The sequence below is a fragment of the Gymnogyps californianus genome, chromosome 1 (genome assembly GCF_018139145.2).
Source record: "Gymnogyps californianus isolate 813 chromosome 1, ASM1813914v2, whole genome shotgun sequence".
In the NCBI taxonomy this organism is placed as follows: Eukaryota; Metazoa; Chordata; class Aves; order Accipitriformes; family Cathartidae; genus Gymnogyps; species Gymnogyps californianus.
In genome coordinates this window covers 81,690,151-81,706,912 of record NC_059471.1, presented here as the reverse complement: position 1 = coordinate 81,706,912, position 16,762 = coordinate 81,690,151, and the positions used below count along the sequence as shown (strand labels likewise).

The 16,762-nt window shown below is 40.1% G+C and overlaps 1 protein-coding gene across 1 annotated transcript in view; it reads left to right on the top strand.

The window, feature by feature from the left end:
* The window catches only part of ARHGAP6 (Rho GTPase activating protein 6), a 343,048-nt gene that overhangs the window by 289,826 nt on the left and 36,460 nt on the right, over positions 1 to 16,762 (top strand). The window contains 1 exon segment of the mRNA XM_050913825.1: positions 9,852 to 9,923. Coding sequence (XP_050769782.1) covers positions 9,852 to 9,923 — 72 coding nt within the window.

Below are 16,762 nucleotides of genomic sequence, written 5' to 3'. Positions count from 1 at the left end.
AATCAATGGCACTGTTAATGTGAACATGGAAAAATCAGTGTATAATGCAACACTTTTAAAAGAAAGATTTGTGTAACTTCTGAGAATCTACCTGTTGTGTAGGTATGTTTTGTGAAGGTGGAGGAAGGGAATGGGGACAGGGATGGACGTTGAAGGAACTCTTTGCTGCGGAGCTCATTGGGCAGGAGTGCTGAAAGGCATGAGTCTTTCAGTGGGTATCACAATGAAGGGAAGAGATCTTGCTGAAACTCCAAAGATAAATCGCGAAATGTTACGATCCACATTTCCATATACAAATGTCATGAAACATAGCTACTGGAGATGGAATTGTGACCAGAGGTCTTCAGTATTAGGGCAGTTGCTTATTTAGATGCTGACTGTTGTGGGTTTAGGGTACTGCTGTCATAAATCCAGATCCAGAGACTGCTGTGTGCGCATACATTTCATGTGAAGTCCCATTGAGCTTAGAAATTAATTCTGAGACATAAAAAAATTCCTATCTAATGTAATTTCCTTAATAGTACACTTGAAGTAGCTATTGACTATAATTATGTATAAATACATTCAGTATTTTGTCTGTATTAGAGTGCCACAGGGAAATCTCAGCTTCCATTTTAAAATGTTACTCATGACCATTGGCCTTATTGAAAAGTTTAGACACACGGCCTGAGCGAACCAGTGTTGGGAAGCAAAATGCACATACAGAGGCTCTAAAACACTGTGTTTTGCAAAATTAGGTGTATTTGATTCTTTTTGTTTGTTCTTTAAATCTTTGTGAGAACACTAGTGTAACAGAGGTATTCTTGATTGTATTCTGCCAAATCTGTCTTTAGTACTTGATGTAGTACTGGCCCTTTGATTTTGAACACTCAACTAGGCTGTCCTGTGCTTTGCAAATAATCCACATAAATGTGTGGTGATTCTATAGTGACTTAAGATTTTGTGCTTTATTACAATTCAAAGCCAAAGAATAAATACCAGTAAATATATCCCATGTGAGAAGCTTTTGAACCTTTGTTAAGGATACTGACATTGCAGCCTGCTAATTTCTGTGTTGTACTTGCCTTTGGCAGAGCTTTGCTTTAACATGGGTGTTCTTCTGGTATACGTCTCTTAAAAATTTCAGTTGAAAATCAGCTTTATTTCTGTTATCTTATGTGTATTGCTCCTTCCAAAAGTGCATTAGGGAAGTATTTCTGATGAGGATTTCTTCTTGCCTTAGGTAGAAGAGTTAGTTTCTAAAGTTTCTTCAAAGGCATGGTTTCAGTGGAGTTGTTGTGGTTGGTGACAGAAGTGTAAGATAAGTCTCTAAATACTGATTAGGAAAGATAAGATGACTACAGATTTTATTTTATCAGAGCTGTGGTACTATATATATCTTTGTATTAGGCTTTTACACTGAAAAGGCTACCTCAAGATTTAATGGAGACCTAATCTCCTGCTGAAGGTTTTTAAGAATAGGTTAGACAAATGTCTATGTGACTCTATTTCGGTGCAGGAAGTCGACCCAAGTGTTCTCTGCAGACCTCATCATGCCTTTTATCTATGTGGTTTACATTTTCAACCCTTTTCCTGTTTATTAATAAAAAAGTAGGTAAGCTAGATGATTGATGATACAGAGGACAGGTAATTATTACAATGAAACATTATTAGAAAGAAGATCTGTTGGTCATTTTTCAAAGGGATAGCATCTTAATTATTGGGGCCACCAACCTGTCCAGTGAGAGACCTTTTGCACCGTGATTTCACTTCCTTGCACTAAAGGCTTCTCTCTCATTTAATGTCTTCATCAAGGCTCTGAGCGGGATTATTGTGGACTAGTTTAATTAGTCCTGGAGGGAGCAAGTTATGAAGGCCATTTTATTTTCTTGCACAGCTCCTTCTTTAAGGTGAGAGTCTGAGGAAGGACTTGTATAGAGGGATCATAACAACAAAGCGATGGTCAGAAGATAGTGGGGACCTGGATGCTCCGAACCACCTCTGTGACCACCGGTGGGTCCCCTGAATTCCAGAGAGTTGGGGGAATTTCCTCTTCACTTGAAGAGCTCAACCTGTGCTCACGCCGAGAGCAGCCTGGGGGAAAGCTGTAAGGGAGATGTAAAGAAACTTGGTTGCTGCTTCACCTGCCAGTACAGACGTGCAAGCCAACTTACCAATACACAAAAAGTTCAGTGTCAGCTAAATGCCAGCAATTTAATGTCTGGTCTGCCCCTAGCTCACCCCGTACTGTGGGGATTAAAGGTAATTCTCCTTCTTATCAAATCAAGAGTCACTCTGACTAGGAATGGCATCAAACTACTCTCCCCCCTCCATATTATAAAATGATTTTTTATTTAGGTAACTGATGCCAGGAGACAGTCAATTTTCCCCTGCCCCCAGTGGACTAAAGGCAGTTTTAGAGCTGTTACTTGTATTTTTCCTATCTCAAACTACAGCATGGAGTGTAGTGGCCTGGGGCAGGACTGGGAAGCAGCTCCTTCCCGGCTCTTCTCCTTGCAGGGATGGGCTGTGCTGACAGCCCCCTCCCTCTGGCTGTGGCTTCTGTAGCCCTGACCTTGCTCCAGAGCCTGAATCCCATATGACCCTATCTACTAAGGTTTGGCTCTCACAACTTAGAGTACGTTGCACCTGCATGTGCCCACCAGTTAACGCAAGACCCTCACGACAGAGAATCATGGAAGAACATATTTGAAAATACCAAAGTAGTTATTTTCTTCCAACATATATAGTTGGAGACTATTTAAAACCTCATATACACTAGGGAAGGTGTAGGCAAGTGGAGCTGAAATGTCGTGTTTTCTTATGATTCCTCTATCCACAGGAACTGAGTAGTATTTGCTATCTGAATTAGAACATTGCCCAAAGTAAGCTTTTTTTTGGTCAAGAAGGGTTCATACATATCTCGTTACAGTTATAGTCTATATCTGTATCCTGCTGTTTTCCAACTTGTAACATTTTTTGTTCAGCAAGTTGGGACATGACTCTTTCTGATAGAAATAGACCTTGAGAATAGGGTTCAATAGAAATGGTGCATTTTTCACTCTAACAGATTTGATTCTAGTTTGGAACTATGCTTTTTAGATGTGTTTTCCTAAAAGACAGGACAGTCGGCTGATAATATGCTCAGCTAGTGTTAATTGGTATATCACCTTTGCCTTCAGAATAGATGTGCAGCATCAAAAATCTGTTAATACCTGGCAAGCAAATTATGGGAGGTGGTGGTTTTGTTTTTTTTTTTAAATTTGTATCAGAATCACAAAAGGTTATTGTAAAGTGTTATTTGATTAATAAAACTCAGGTCCCGGTAGGGATTCAGCTTTCTTTTGAAGCAGGTGACTTTTCCAGTAGTTTTGCCTTCTAGACAGGTTCCACGGTAACTTATGAATTCTTCCTGGATAAATAATTTAATTCATATACCGATATGACCAAATTCTTACTGTTCCACAGTAAAGAAATTGTGTATAATGCAGGATTTAAACTTCCAGCAGCTGCATCACTTAAACCGGCACATTTGGACTTTGTAATTCCTCCATGTTTCGTTTTATCAATCAGTAATGCCTTAGCCCAAAGGGATTGAAGCCTATATCCGAAGAAGATGCACTAACCACAGGTTACCAAAGAGTCTGATGGGATGAGGAAGAAGAGAATGAAAAGCACACTTTTGTCGGATGGTTGTGGGTTTTCTCAGGTGGTGGTATTATATACACTGTGTTGCTGAGAACATAATTTCCTGCGCAGTTGGCTTTCCCCACGCCTCGCCCAGTTTCTCAGCGTTGCCCTAGGAAGGGTTTGGGTCAGGCAGCGCTCCGGCCCAGAGGGCTGCAACGCACCGGCTCTGGTCCCGCCTGTGCGCAGCCCATGGGGAGCTGCAGCCCTTCTCCTGAAGAACGGGCTTTGACTTCAGCTCTGCCCTTTTCACACTGTATCTTCTGCCGTAAATGCATTCAGCGGGAACTTCCCGGAGAGGGAAAAGCTGACGCTTGTTTGCTGCATCAGAGAAAGCAGCACGTATAGAGGGAAGCTGGCTCCGGGCGCGTTTGTGGTGCCTGTGGTGGGCAGCCCAAACCTGGCTCCATGGGCTGAGGTGAGCACGTGTGAGCCAGCTGCCACCTGGAAGGTCACGGCTGCAGCTGAGGGATGCGCTTGAATGAATATGGCTTTTCTTCCATCAGCAGCAGGCTGACAAGCACAAAGGAGTGCTGATTTAAGTCAAAGTGAAATAGAGAGCAACGTAGACCATAAAGAGAAGCAGTGTGAGAAACAGGGAGATAGTCCAAGGCTTCTGAAGGAATATAATAATCTGCATTGCTGATGGAGATCTCCTTGTGTGTGTACTGCTGAGGACACGTGAAAGGGAGAGAGTGATGGGAAATACCTGTAAGCTCAGCCCTTCTGTTTTCATATTGGTTTATGTGCCAAAATCTGTAGCTCCTGGTTCTCTGGTTGAAATTGTTTACCTTCCATCTATGCTGCGGCTGGCAGTGCTTTGGAAGTTACTGCGTGGGGACAGGGCATTTCAACAACAAGTTAATCTAAATAAGTATTTCAAGATGGACTTTTATAGTCACAGAAATGGCTAAGTAAAACCAGCACCCTCTTCTTCAGTAGAGCAGCTCCAAGTCTGCATTCAGAAGCAAATTTGCTTTGTATGGTGACCCAAAGAAGCGACTTCAACCACAAACACAGTGCAACTGTCAATGAATGAAGCACAGTCTCGTCTTTATTGTGCTCTGTCAACAGAATTTAGCAGTGTTTTATGATTGCAGAGTCTCTATTACTTGCAGTATTGCGCAGGCAAGAGAGACTGTAGCTTGACGTTCAGCTCGCAGGCTGAGAGCGGGAGCTGGGCACTTGAAGTGTGTCGCTCTCGATGAGTGAAGTGAACCGATGAGTCCTCAAGAGAGGTCAAACTTGGTGCTTTGTGGTGCCATTAGTAGTAATTTTCAAGACAGAATGGATTACACTTTTAGAAAATGCATTCTAGGTTTTTTTTTTCTTTAAATGCAATTAGATCCAATTACTAATGCCTATTAAGGGAAAATGGCCATGAATATAACTAATATGAAGAAGTATTTTAGAAATCTCACAATATCAACTTTTTAATCTGTTTCTGTTTTGATAAATGAGCTATGGGTATGATATTCATCTCTCACTTAACTCCTTTCTTTACACTGTGTGAAAATAACCCTTAATTGTAGAAGACGACAAATTTTCTTCCCTAAATGGACAAGAAACGCAATTCTTGTAAGCAAAGGAAGTTGCCAATAGATGGGGAGGGGAGTTCTTTTTACTCAGTAACCCCGTAAGCAACAGAAGATCTCTTTTGTCAAAAACCCAGTGAGTTAAATTAAAGTCTCTGTATGAATTTATGAATTATGTTTTTGATTAATAAAAAAGTGCCCTTGCATGTAAGTAACATAAAAGGAACATCCATTCTTATAGATAATCGACAAGCCCATGTATAAGGAAAGAAAGTGCTGAAGAATCATATTTTCATTACAGATTCACTTCAAGCTTATTGACAGGGTACTTTCCATGATCTGAAGCCTAATACTGCAATAGTGTCATAAAAATTACTTAGAAAGCTCAGGTGCTGTTGTACTTTTTACTGCATATTATATTAATTATGAAAAACATATTGGATTAGGGCTTCACAGTATAGTGACTATTAAGTGACATAATATGAAACTGGTGGCCAAGAGTTCCTGAATGTTAACTCCAGGTGTGCCACTAACTGTATCATCTCAAACAAATTCCCTGTACCTAATTTGTGATGCTTCTGCTTATGCTGAGCAACACCTGTACCTACCAAATAGACTTGTTGATTTCCATAACTTTAAAATGAGTAAAGCAGTACCGGAAGTAAGTAATAGTAACAGGATTCCGCCTGCACTCTCTCTCTCTCTGAGTCACATGTGGTCATTTGCAAAGTGGTGGGTGGTCTTGTGCAAAGCAACAGAGCAGTCTGTCATTAAAAAAATACAAAGTTCTCTTTCTTTCCTTTTTTTAACTTCTAGAGCTGAAATTTATATATCCTCAGCGTGCAAATGGCTTCTTATTACCTGGTTTGTAGAACCATGATCTCACTTAGAGTGAAATTTAGGCCCTGAAATGGGCTATGTAATATCTAGGATTTGGGAGTGTAACTGCTAATTAAATGGTGTTAGTGATGACACTACAGGTGAATTTCAACCTTAACGCAAAATTTCAACAATAATAATCTCAGAAGTCAAACTCGTCAATTCTTGTCTGAAGTCGGTGTATCAGTCCAAATACTCTTGTATTCTGTAGGCTGTGGTTCACTGACAAAGTCCTGAAAAGGTGACCTAATTTTTCAAATAGAAAACTCTTTTTGGCATTAACTGAAGCTGGAAGTGCTCACCACTTTGGAAAAACAGGTCACGTAGCAATTAAATATGCACTCAGGAGTTTGATTCTAGACTCTTGGTCTTGTAAATATTCATCATGCTAGTCTTAATATATAGATGCCCAGAGAGTGATGTATGCATTGCAGTGAAAAATGCAGCAAACATAGAAATTAGTAAGCATTGAAGACCAAGTTCATTTCTGAAAAAACTGATCTGCACTGCTGCCTGGGCAGGTGTTCTTCAGAAAAAACAGAATGGGTTAACAAAGAAAAAAAAATGCAACTTCCTTCACTTTGACAGTTGTTGTCTTCTGAGTACTACTCTCGTCTTGCTGATATTCTTGAGTGGAATATGTTGGAGGAGTAAGGTATTGTTGATCTATAGAAAGAAGACATTAAGTGATAATTATATACGCAAAAGACTGGATAAAAGCCCAACAGCATTTATCGCTTCTTGGTTTAAACATTCCCAAACTGCGAATTAAAATAGCAGTCCATATTTAATAGCACTTTGGGCTGATACAATAATATTTTTGCTAATTAATTTTAAAATGTACAGTATGTATTATGCACAGGTAATAATGCTTTGCCTGTTCCCCAAAAATAGTTTGGATATTAATTATATTCTCAAAACATACTGCAAATAATAAGTACTAAGCGTTATTGTTATTAATTGGGTTCATTTAAGATTTAAAACTGCTAGAGTTGCATAAGTCTTTAAGCACGTTATGAATATTTCAGCAGTGTTCATGCCTGATGTAACGTGAATCAACGATCATTTCAAAACATATTTATTTTTACAGAATATAGATTGTGATTAATCACATCTTTTGCTGAGGAGGAAGAGAACAGGAACTGACCTCAGACCTCTTGGGAGATCCCCTAAGCTTTAGCTTTTCACTGAGATTCCTCTCAGTCTTATTTTCATATGCAACTCTTTTTCTCTTGCCATGGGGTAAACTGTAAATGTAGATGGTCGTAGCTCCACTGCCTTCAGTGGAACTGCACCCATTTGCCCAAAGTAAGCGTCTCTCTTCTATCGCTCTGCGATCTCTTTCTTTGCTCAGGAGTGCACAGAGTGGACTCTTTTTTGTGTTTTCTAGTTTATCCATCTCCAGAACTGCTTCCTGCTGCTTACATTCCTCTGGGCCTGAGCATCCCTTGTATCCAAAATTCAAGGTTTGCAGAGACAAATGCACAAATGTTGTCTCAGCCTGTCATTTACTGAGGAATTACTTCACTGACGGAGTTGAAAGAATCACCCATTAAGAACAAGGTTCATGAGAAAGCATTGATAGTTAGGCCGTAGAAGTCATTAACCTGTTTTCCATGTGGATATGAGTGCCATTTGTTCTTGTGTTCAATATTGAATAGCATTCATTTTTCCTGTATTTCTGTTGTATTTGACTATGCAGCACTAAAACCCTCCAGAAGTTGCCGTTCTGAAGGTATAATAGCAAAACACTATGTTTTACATCCAATTTCGACTTTTGTTCTCATTTTTATGCCTCAGTAGACTTCAGAGGAGTGTCAGAATATCAATAAATGGATCTTTGGAGAATAAGGCTCTAAGGCTCCAAAGAAAAGTAAGTCATTTATCAAAAGGCTACTGTGAAGTAGTAATTTGAATTTATAACATGAAAAATAATTTGAAAATTATTTTATATATATGAAGCCAGAACACAATGGTAGTAGGGAACACTATAGAAACAAGCAGTATTGTCAGGTGTATGTAAGCAGGCTACTGACTATTCATATTGCCAAGAGATGAAAGAAGAATTTCTGTAATAAACTCAGTCTTATCAACTGGAAATGTCAGAAGGTGTGAAAAGACTGGGCATATTAATCAATCAAAGTATGACTTTGAGTTATGAACTTGTCATGCAGCTACGGAAGAGGAAAATCTAATCATAGACCGTATCAGGCAATGAATTACCACCATTATATTGCTGAACTCTCATCTGGAATACCTTATCCATTCTAGTCAGCCTTGTTTCAGAGAGATGAATTCTCACTGGAGCAGGTGCGGAAAAAGGGGAATTAACGTAACCAGCAAATGACAATCTACCTCAAGAGATAGGAACTGAGTATCATAGTTAAGTGAGTGTTGGGAGCAAATATGCTCTAAATAAATGCAGAGTGCAAGTGTGCAAACCACAGTTAAATAAGGTAAAAAGAAAAGTTAATTTTAAAGTAAAGGGATATTAGCTGGCTATGAAAAAGTCAGAATTTGTCCAGCTGTCTGTTGGGTAATGTTCTGGGCATGGCTTTCAATAGGAGTTGAAGGAAAACTATGGGGAAATGGCTTGTGTTCTCTCGTGACCCCTAATTGCAAAGATGAGAGTTAATTGATGAAGATCCACTTCATTCCTCCGTGGTATGTTCCCTGCTGTAAAAGACCACTTAAGACACTGGCTTACATACCTAGAAAAATGTGTTGAGTCAGATTATTTGGTGACCTTCTTGCCATAAAAGTGAAACACAGATACGATGTGTTCATTTTTGAGTTTTTGCCATATTACAAAACCAGTAAGGCAAAGGTACGTGTTCATTGACCTTTAGCTAGAGTGGTGCTTATGTTAGCATTAGTATTAGTCCCTATGTTAGACTCTTTATATTGCTTTGGAACTTAAAAAATTCAAAAGGTACAAGTTAAAGCAGGCCCATGTCTTAATCCGTGGTATTTGTTGAGACCTAATAAATAAAATGCATTTTTGTTGACTTTTCATTATAAAAGATGCTGCTGAAGGAAATAATGATAGCCAACCTTTTGACATAATTGTTTCAAGAATGAACCTGCCTATGCTGTTGCTTAAAATCTTTGGTCCTTAATACCTTAGTGAAAACTTGGATGATATATAGGGTGTCAGAACAATAATTTCTCTGAGACTCTAATCCATCTGAACCAATCTGGACATGCTGTACCAAACTGCAAGCTCCCAGTGTGAGTTCAGATCAGATGGGTCATGTGAAGGTGGTCAGCTATCACCCAATTGGTATGACTGGTATGCAGAATTTATCCTGGAGGTTAGTAATCCTCCCTCTCCAAATACTGCCTTCAGCTCCACACCTGAATCGCAGTCTTGTGACCATGGACAAGGGCTAACCAGTACCTTTTATGTTTATGGTACCTTGCTATCAAGAGCATCCAGCAACAAGTCTCCATTGTTAAGTCTTCAGAATTAGCTTTCCATTCTGCCACATGGGCTGTGTGACCACGCACGTGTAGATGTGCCCAGCAGCATGCAGTGGGATACATTTTGGTTCCCCAGTATGACCTCAGCATTTGAGTGAACGAAGCAGCACTCCTTTGGGCTGAAGGACTGTGACAGTCCCTAGCCTTTATGAAATGTACCCCACATCCTTCCTGACTCCAAGTGCTGTGGCCATCTCACTCCATGTTCCTACAGCTTGTGCAGCAGTTTGTTCAGCATTCTTCCTCTTCACTTACTTGCCTTTTTTTTTTTCTTTTTTCCTCTTACAGATGGACAAAAGAGGAAGAAATCATTAAGAAAGAAACTGGACTCATTAGGAAAGGAGAAGAACAGAGACAAAGGTAAAATAAAATTAGTACATATTTACTGATTGGGTCTTAGTTTTGCATATGAGATTTCTTTAGTCTTAAATATATACTTTCTGGAGTAGGAGAATGTTACTGAGCTGATGTACTGCCTAGGTATTTATTTCCAAGTTGAAAAATATGTCTTATCTTTTCTATTTGTCATTAGTATAACCCAGATCTCTTCAACTGAAAGCTTATTCCTGGGAGAAAAGGAGAAGTTAAAGGACTGCATCTTTCCTTCATTGTTCTTTCTCCCCGTTTTCACCATTCAGTGCAGAGTGTGGTCTGGATAACATGATCTAGTTGTTTACCTGCATATGCACTCTCCTCTTTCAATTTGCAAAGCGTGTGAACCAGCCCTGCCCAAGCAAGTCAGTTGGTTTGCTTTTCTTTTTTTAACCTTAGGAAAATAGCAGTTGTTTAAAATATATAAATGCTTCAGTGCTACTGATCAGTTGGATTTTAATAGACTCCACGTGACATGGATTTACAGATATGGTTGTACCCTTTTGTTTGGACACTAATCAGCTTTATGGGCTGGGTCCTAATCCACTGGACTTGACCTGTAATTTGCAGCCATTTGAACTAAGTCTAGACATTGAGACCTGGAAAGTGTCTCTGAAAGTGCCGTTTTCTTCACGTAGGTGATTGTGTATCTAATTTTGTGTTCCTTCCTGGAAAACAAGTTCTGGAAAAGTGGTAGTAAAACTCAGTACTAACATCCCAGTTTCATACACACAAACGCACAAATTTATAACAGAAGTGATTTGGTTACTCTGATGTCATTGCTTGTAATCTAGTTTGGCAGAAGGATGGAACTTTGAAATTCCATTGAAAAAATGAACAGCCCTATTTCAAAGTTACTTTAGGTATTTGTCAGGAAGAAAATGTTCTCCTTTTAATTTTTTTTTGTTTGGTGATTTCATATATGGGATGATTATTTTCTTGGTTTAAAAATGGCTATGGAAAATATTTGCATTAATCTTTCTAAAACTAAAAGTCCCGTGACACATTTGTTTGGATAAATCTAGTGGCCTCCCATGTTGCATTGTGAGTACCAAATCTTTCATTTGTTATGAGAATTACTTGATGTAGGACTGAGCCCACATGTGGAAAGAGTCTTTAAGAAAGAGGTTTAATGATTTTATAGCCACCTTTGGGGAAAAATCTATCTTGTATTGCTCCTGTCAATGCATTACATTTGGCTGCAGTGTAATTAATCAGTCATTATGTTGCTTAGTTTCCTTGGTTTTTTTCACGTAGTTCTCCATGCAGTTAAAAGTGCAAAGCAGCATAGTTCTGTGCAAAACCTTCCCTGCTTTTCAGTGCATTTGCCAGATATTGATCTTCATAGCAGTCTGTGGAGTGCTCTTCTGCATCGGAAATGGCTAACCACTTACTGCCCTTTTTTTTTTTTTTTTTTTTTTTTTAAAAATGTTCTGTCTCACAAATTTTTGATGCACTGAGAACTTTCATCTTTTCCCCCCATATGGGTAGCACGACTTTGGTAGTCTCCTTTGAAAGTTTCTGTTTAGAAGCTCTTTTGAGAGTTTAAATACATTTTATCTTTTTATTCTCACATTTTTCATTGCAATAGCAGATTTTAGCAATAATAAATTGATTTGATAATTCACCAAAGACCGAATTTTGCTGTGTCACCCAAACGTGGATCTTTGCAATTGCACTTTCAGAACTCCTCCAATGCCTCTTTGGTACAGTGCCTTGAGAAGTGATAGCTTCCTTTGGTGAAGCATACAAATGCTTAACTCAGAGTTGCTCTTTATTCCTCTAAATTCTCTGTTGCCAAAGATCTTTCAAACAATAATTTTTCTTACGTTGCCTTGTACTTTTTTGTGATTTCCTTGTAGCCTCATTTTATTTTAGCTGACCTGTGTTTCTGATAATTATACAACTGCTGGTTGAGCACTTACAGATAATACTATTTTCTGCTATTACATTTCTGTTCAGGGATTTTTTTGTGTGTCTACCTTGTGTAATAGCATTTATACTTCATTCAGTTAGTAACTTTGGGGATATACTTTCTGTTTTTATTCTGATGGATTTTCTGAGTGCACTTTGCCGTTTAGGGCTCAGTAGTTGCCCACAGCAAAGGTCAGCACTTTGTACTTATTCATCCTTGTATATATTTATCTACTTCCTGTTTTTCAGCATTGCTCATATCTTCTGGTTAACCTATACCCAAGCATTTTTAAAAATCACTATGCTGATTCTGTTAATTTTAATTCCTTTTTTTTTTTTCCCTTCTTTTAACTTCAGGCATTTCAAACATGTACCCCTCTGCTTTTATCCTCTTTCTCCCATCTTCCACTGCCGCCTTCTCATTTATAGAGATGTCTTACATGCTCTCTCCATGTATAAAATATTATAGGAGCACCCCCTGAGGGGAAAATAACCCAGCACCACTCAAACAGTAGAACCTGTATTTCTCTCCTTCCTTCAGGACATCTGTATTGACAGGGGTGTTGGGTTGGTCAGTAAGGGTACAGAGGGCCAGGGTCAGGAAATTGGAAGGAGTCAGGTTCCCAACCAGGTTGTGTCAGCAGAGTGAAGAGAAAGCCATGTTGACTCTTATTTGTTGCCAACAGCAAACATTAGGCAAAAATAGCCCAGATAGCAGCATATGGTGCCCTACTTCTCTGGGTTTCTGTCCATGATTGTTTCTGGTGTACTCTTCTCTGCCCTTCTGAGTTATTAAAGATCATGTGCTCCACAGATACTTGCTGAGCAGACTCTTAATCCGTGATGGCAGAGGGGATGAGCAACCAGGAAGATGCTGAATTGTGCCATGCGGGCCATTAGCCTGGCACAGTTGGTGAAAGGCGGCTGTTTTCCTGTGGAAAGCAGCAGCACCAGCATCTCTCAGGAGTTAGGAGGGACAGCGTTGCCCAGCTTTCAGGTGACGAGATGGCTCTGGAAAGAAAAATGTAAGGTCTTGTGCTGCTGGTCTCCATAAGGATGAGCCTGCCGTGCTCACGTTGTGGCCAAGCCCCGCCACCCTTCCCTGAACAGTCGTCTCTGTGTCACCCAAAGTCAGAGTTAACCTCCCTCGGCACGTGTGTCACAGCAAGCTGGAAGCATTATCCTGGTCTGTTCCATGCCATTTTTTTAACAAGCATTTCTACCGTTTATTTTATTAAAGAGAGTATCTTCCATTACTGGGCAGCTGGTCCAAAACAAACACTCCGCACTGTGGATGTGGGTGTGCTCACACAAAAGGCCCGGAGCACTTACCCACCCAGGCAGGTCCCTAGTCCTCATGCCCAAAAGGAATGCCTTCCTTCTGTTTCTTTTTGGGGTTTTGTGGGGGGTTTTTTGGTAGCTAGTCCACCTGCACTGTTGTGAGAAGGAAACAGCGAGACCAAGCCACAGGATGTCGGAGGGGAAGCAGGGAAGCCGATTTCCAGAACACTTTATACAGCCAAGTTGCATCTGTCTTAACACAAACAGCATTTTCATCCCTTCAGCATCACTTTCGTAAGCACATTTGCAGTTTGAAGAGTATATAATTAAGTCCAAACATTTGAGAGTCCTATATCCCAGCCTGGGAGACCCCACATACCAGGACAAGTAACAGGCAAGGAGGCCATGTTGTTAGGTCTTGCCTGGAGTACGTGCCACCTGAAAAGTCTTTTTTTTTGAACAGATAGGTTCCTGAAGGTTAATCCTGACGATCACGCAGCACCGTGTGATCCTGTGTGTGGGTTGCAGCCAAAGATCACTGAGATGTGCCTGGCGCAGGAAGCCACAGAGGTGGAAGAAAAGACCACCGTGCTGATCGCCAGGGATGCACGATGGAGGCCTTGCTGCAGGGTGCACGAGGCATGAACCTTGTGCAGCTTGTAGTGCGTGTGGTCAGCGTTGGGTCTTCGGGTGTGGGCAGTTCCTGAGAAAGAACAGGGAGGACTTGCATCCTTGGTCTTGCCTGACAAACCCTCTCCTTTAGCACTGACGTGCATTGAACCACCCTAGGGTGTAGTCTTTTGGAGTTGTTCTCTCTGGGGAGGTACCACCTCTTTGTGCCCAAGACTGTTCTCCCTCACCCCACCCCACCAGGTGTCTGTGCTTAAGAAGCATAACCAAAAGGATGTGGTACTCATTTCTTCTAGGACTGTTTGGAGATTTAATCACTCATATTTTAGGACTCGGTCCAATCTGTGGAGTTTTTACTCTCCTAGCATCACGTTTTATTTAGATGGATCAGTCAATCAACCTGTCTGTCTGTTAAGTGAGAGTTTCAACAAACTGTTATACTTCTGAAGGCCAACAAAGACACTAAAGTAGAACTGAATGCACTTTAAATGAGATTCATACCTTTATTTTGTCCTTTTTGACAGGTACATCTGTTGTCATCTCATTAAAAGGGGAAAAATTCTAAACCAAGTGTTTTTTCAATTGTTTTTACATATCTGAGTGACTCACCAGAGCAGGATATAGCAAAACTTGCCGGATGTAAACAGATGAAACAGGAGAGCAGCACTCCACCCAGATATTTAAGCAATATTTTCAATTTCCATCATTCAGTGTCTACTTTTCTCTACCCAGCCTCCTTGTTATTAATGGCCATCATGACTTTCAATCACGCTGTCTACATATGTCTCCAAACATTTGCTTTAGCTGCTAACAAACAGTACTCACGCTGGAGGAGCAGTAAAATGTCAGTGCTGCTTGGAATAAGAAATTCTCAGGATGCTCTGCATGCTGGAGGCTGGGTACTGCTCCCTTACAAATTCACTGCTAATTTTGATGGCAGCAGAAGTGGAGCCTTTCGTCTGTCTCTTGCCAGTGATACGGGGGTCAGGGTAAGCATGCCTACTTGGAAAGTACACACAGGCATTCCTGAGAGAGATGACTCCCAGAAAGAATTTCTCCTAGAAGATTTTATCAGTAAACCAGCTCCATTTTGCCTTGGTTCCAGTAAACCCTACAGGTGAACTGAGAGACCTGCTCAGAAATAATAATTACTTGTTACGTGATTTGTTGAGCAACTGAGAGTCATCCTTTTTGCTGATGTTTCTGTGTGGAATGTAAATACTTGACAGGTTCAACCGTGGGGCCTTAGCAGAGCTGCTGTATATGCTGGAGTTTCTGAGAAAAGGCCTTCCTGGTAACTCTGTGGCATATGCAGATCCAGCAGTAGATGTTTGATTTTTTTTCTTTGGTTCAAAATCCTTGAAAACATCTTCCATGTTTACTTCCCAGACATGCTCAGTAAATTTAGAGGTATTTCTTAATGTTTGCATTTGTTCTTCAATAATTCAACCTATCATGATGTTAGAATGCCTTGGCACAGCGTAAGGAGAGAGCTGAATAGGTGAAGTTTCTTTTTTATTATAGTTTATCAGAAAAGTGTTTTTCTCAAGCCTTTCTGGCACCCCACTGTGTTTTTTTAAAAAGTTAAAAAATGTTTCTCATGCTCTCTATGCATACAAAAGGTTTTTTTAAGCAACACTGTCAGATTTTGTACTAAAGTCAACTAAAGGACTGAAGAACCTCTCAATTTTTAAAAAAAAACAAAGACCTACCCACAGAAAAAGCCTAAGTAATTGCAAAGGCCTTATATCACTCCTTCAAGGTCAGTGAGCTCTGACTAGCTGGAGAAGGGAGTTTGAGCCACAGAGCTGATGCTGTGAGAACACTGTCTTATCTTGAGTCTTCTGGAGTCAGTGCAGGGTTTTGCCGAACCTTCAGATGGAGGGAGTTTTGCCGTTACCGTTACGGGTTGAGGTTTCCATTTTCCTTATTTTCTTGCTTCCATCACTCCCTCTACGGATCCGAAGTAATTAATTTCAGTTAGCAAAACAGAGTTACCCAGTCTGGCTAGTTGAGGAAGGTTGACTTAAAGACCCCTTTAAGTCCATTTAAATATCCCTTTTAAAGCATATTATTCTCTGAGCTGTCTCCCACTCTGTTCCTATCATTTAAATAGAGGTAGTACAAGCACCTCATTAGATCTTGGTCACAAGATTTTAGCAGCTCAAAACCAGCACTTAAGCTGTACTTAAGAAAAAAAAAAAACCCAAAGTGCTAAGGAGACTATCCAAAGTTGCTGTATTGTATGCTGTTCACTTTATTGACATTGAAAGCCTCATTAGGGTCTAGAGTATAGACCTCACTGGTTTTTAATAGACTGCTATGGTTTGTGGGATGGAAACCACAATTTTCACCAGCTGAAACTTCAGAGAAGTCTTCGCAACTATACTTGGACAGGGTGGCATGAGGCCAAGTAAGCTAACCATATGGGTCAACATCCTGGATATCATCATTTGATTAGCAAAGAAAAGGATTTATGGTCACTGAAACTCTTATTTGGTCTGGCTGGGAGTTTTTCTGTGACATGCTGCTTTTTATTAGAAAATGCTGATTTGCCATCACAGAAAGATTTCTTAGGAACATACCAGTTTTGATCAAAATTTTGTTAAGAAAATTTCCTCAGCTGCAAGATGGACTTTCTGGTAAAAAACTGTGCACTTCTCCAAAATAGCAAATTGTCTCTTGTGCCAGTAAACACTAAAAACCAGAATGGATCTAAAGTCAAGTCCTTATATGCTGCTGTTCGAGCTAAGGATATGAGTCTGCGTTTCCACACTGATTGCCCAGTCTGCCAGGTTGTTTCACATTTTTACACGGTGCTTTCTGCAAAATTTTCTTTTACACTGCCCGCTCTGATGATTGAATAAGTGATCAAATTTTTGTTGGTTTTACAGAGAGTAACTAACTTAGTAGCTTTGGCACTCACTTAGTGTATGTACAACAGACCAAAGTTTGAGCCCCTGCTCTAAGGAATGTTTCTTCATACACATTAAGCATCTCCA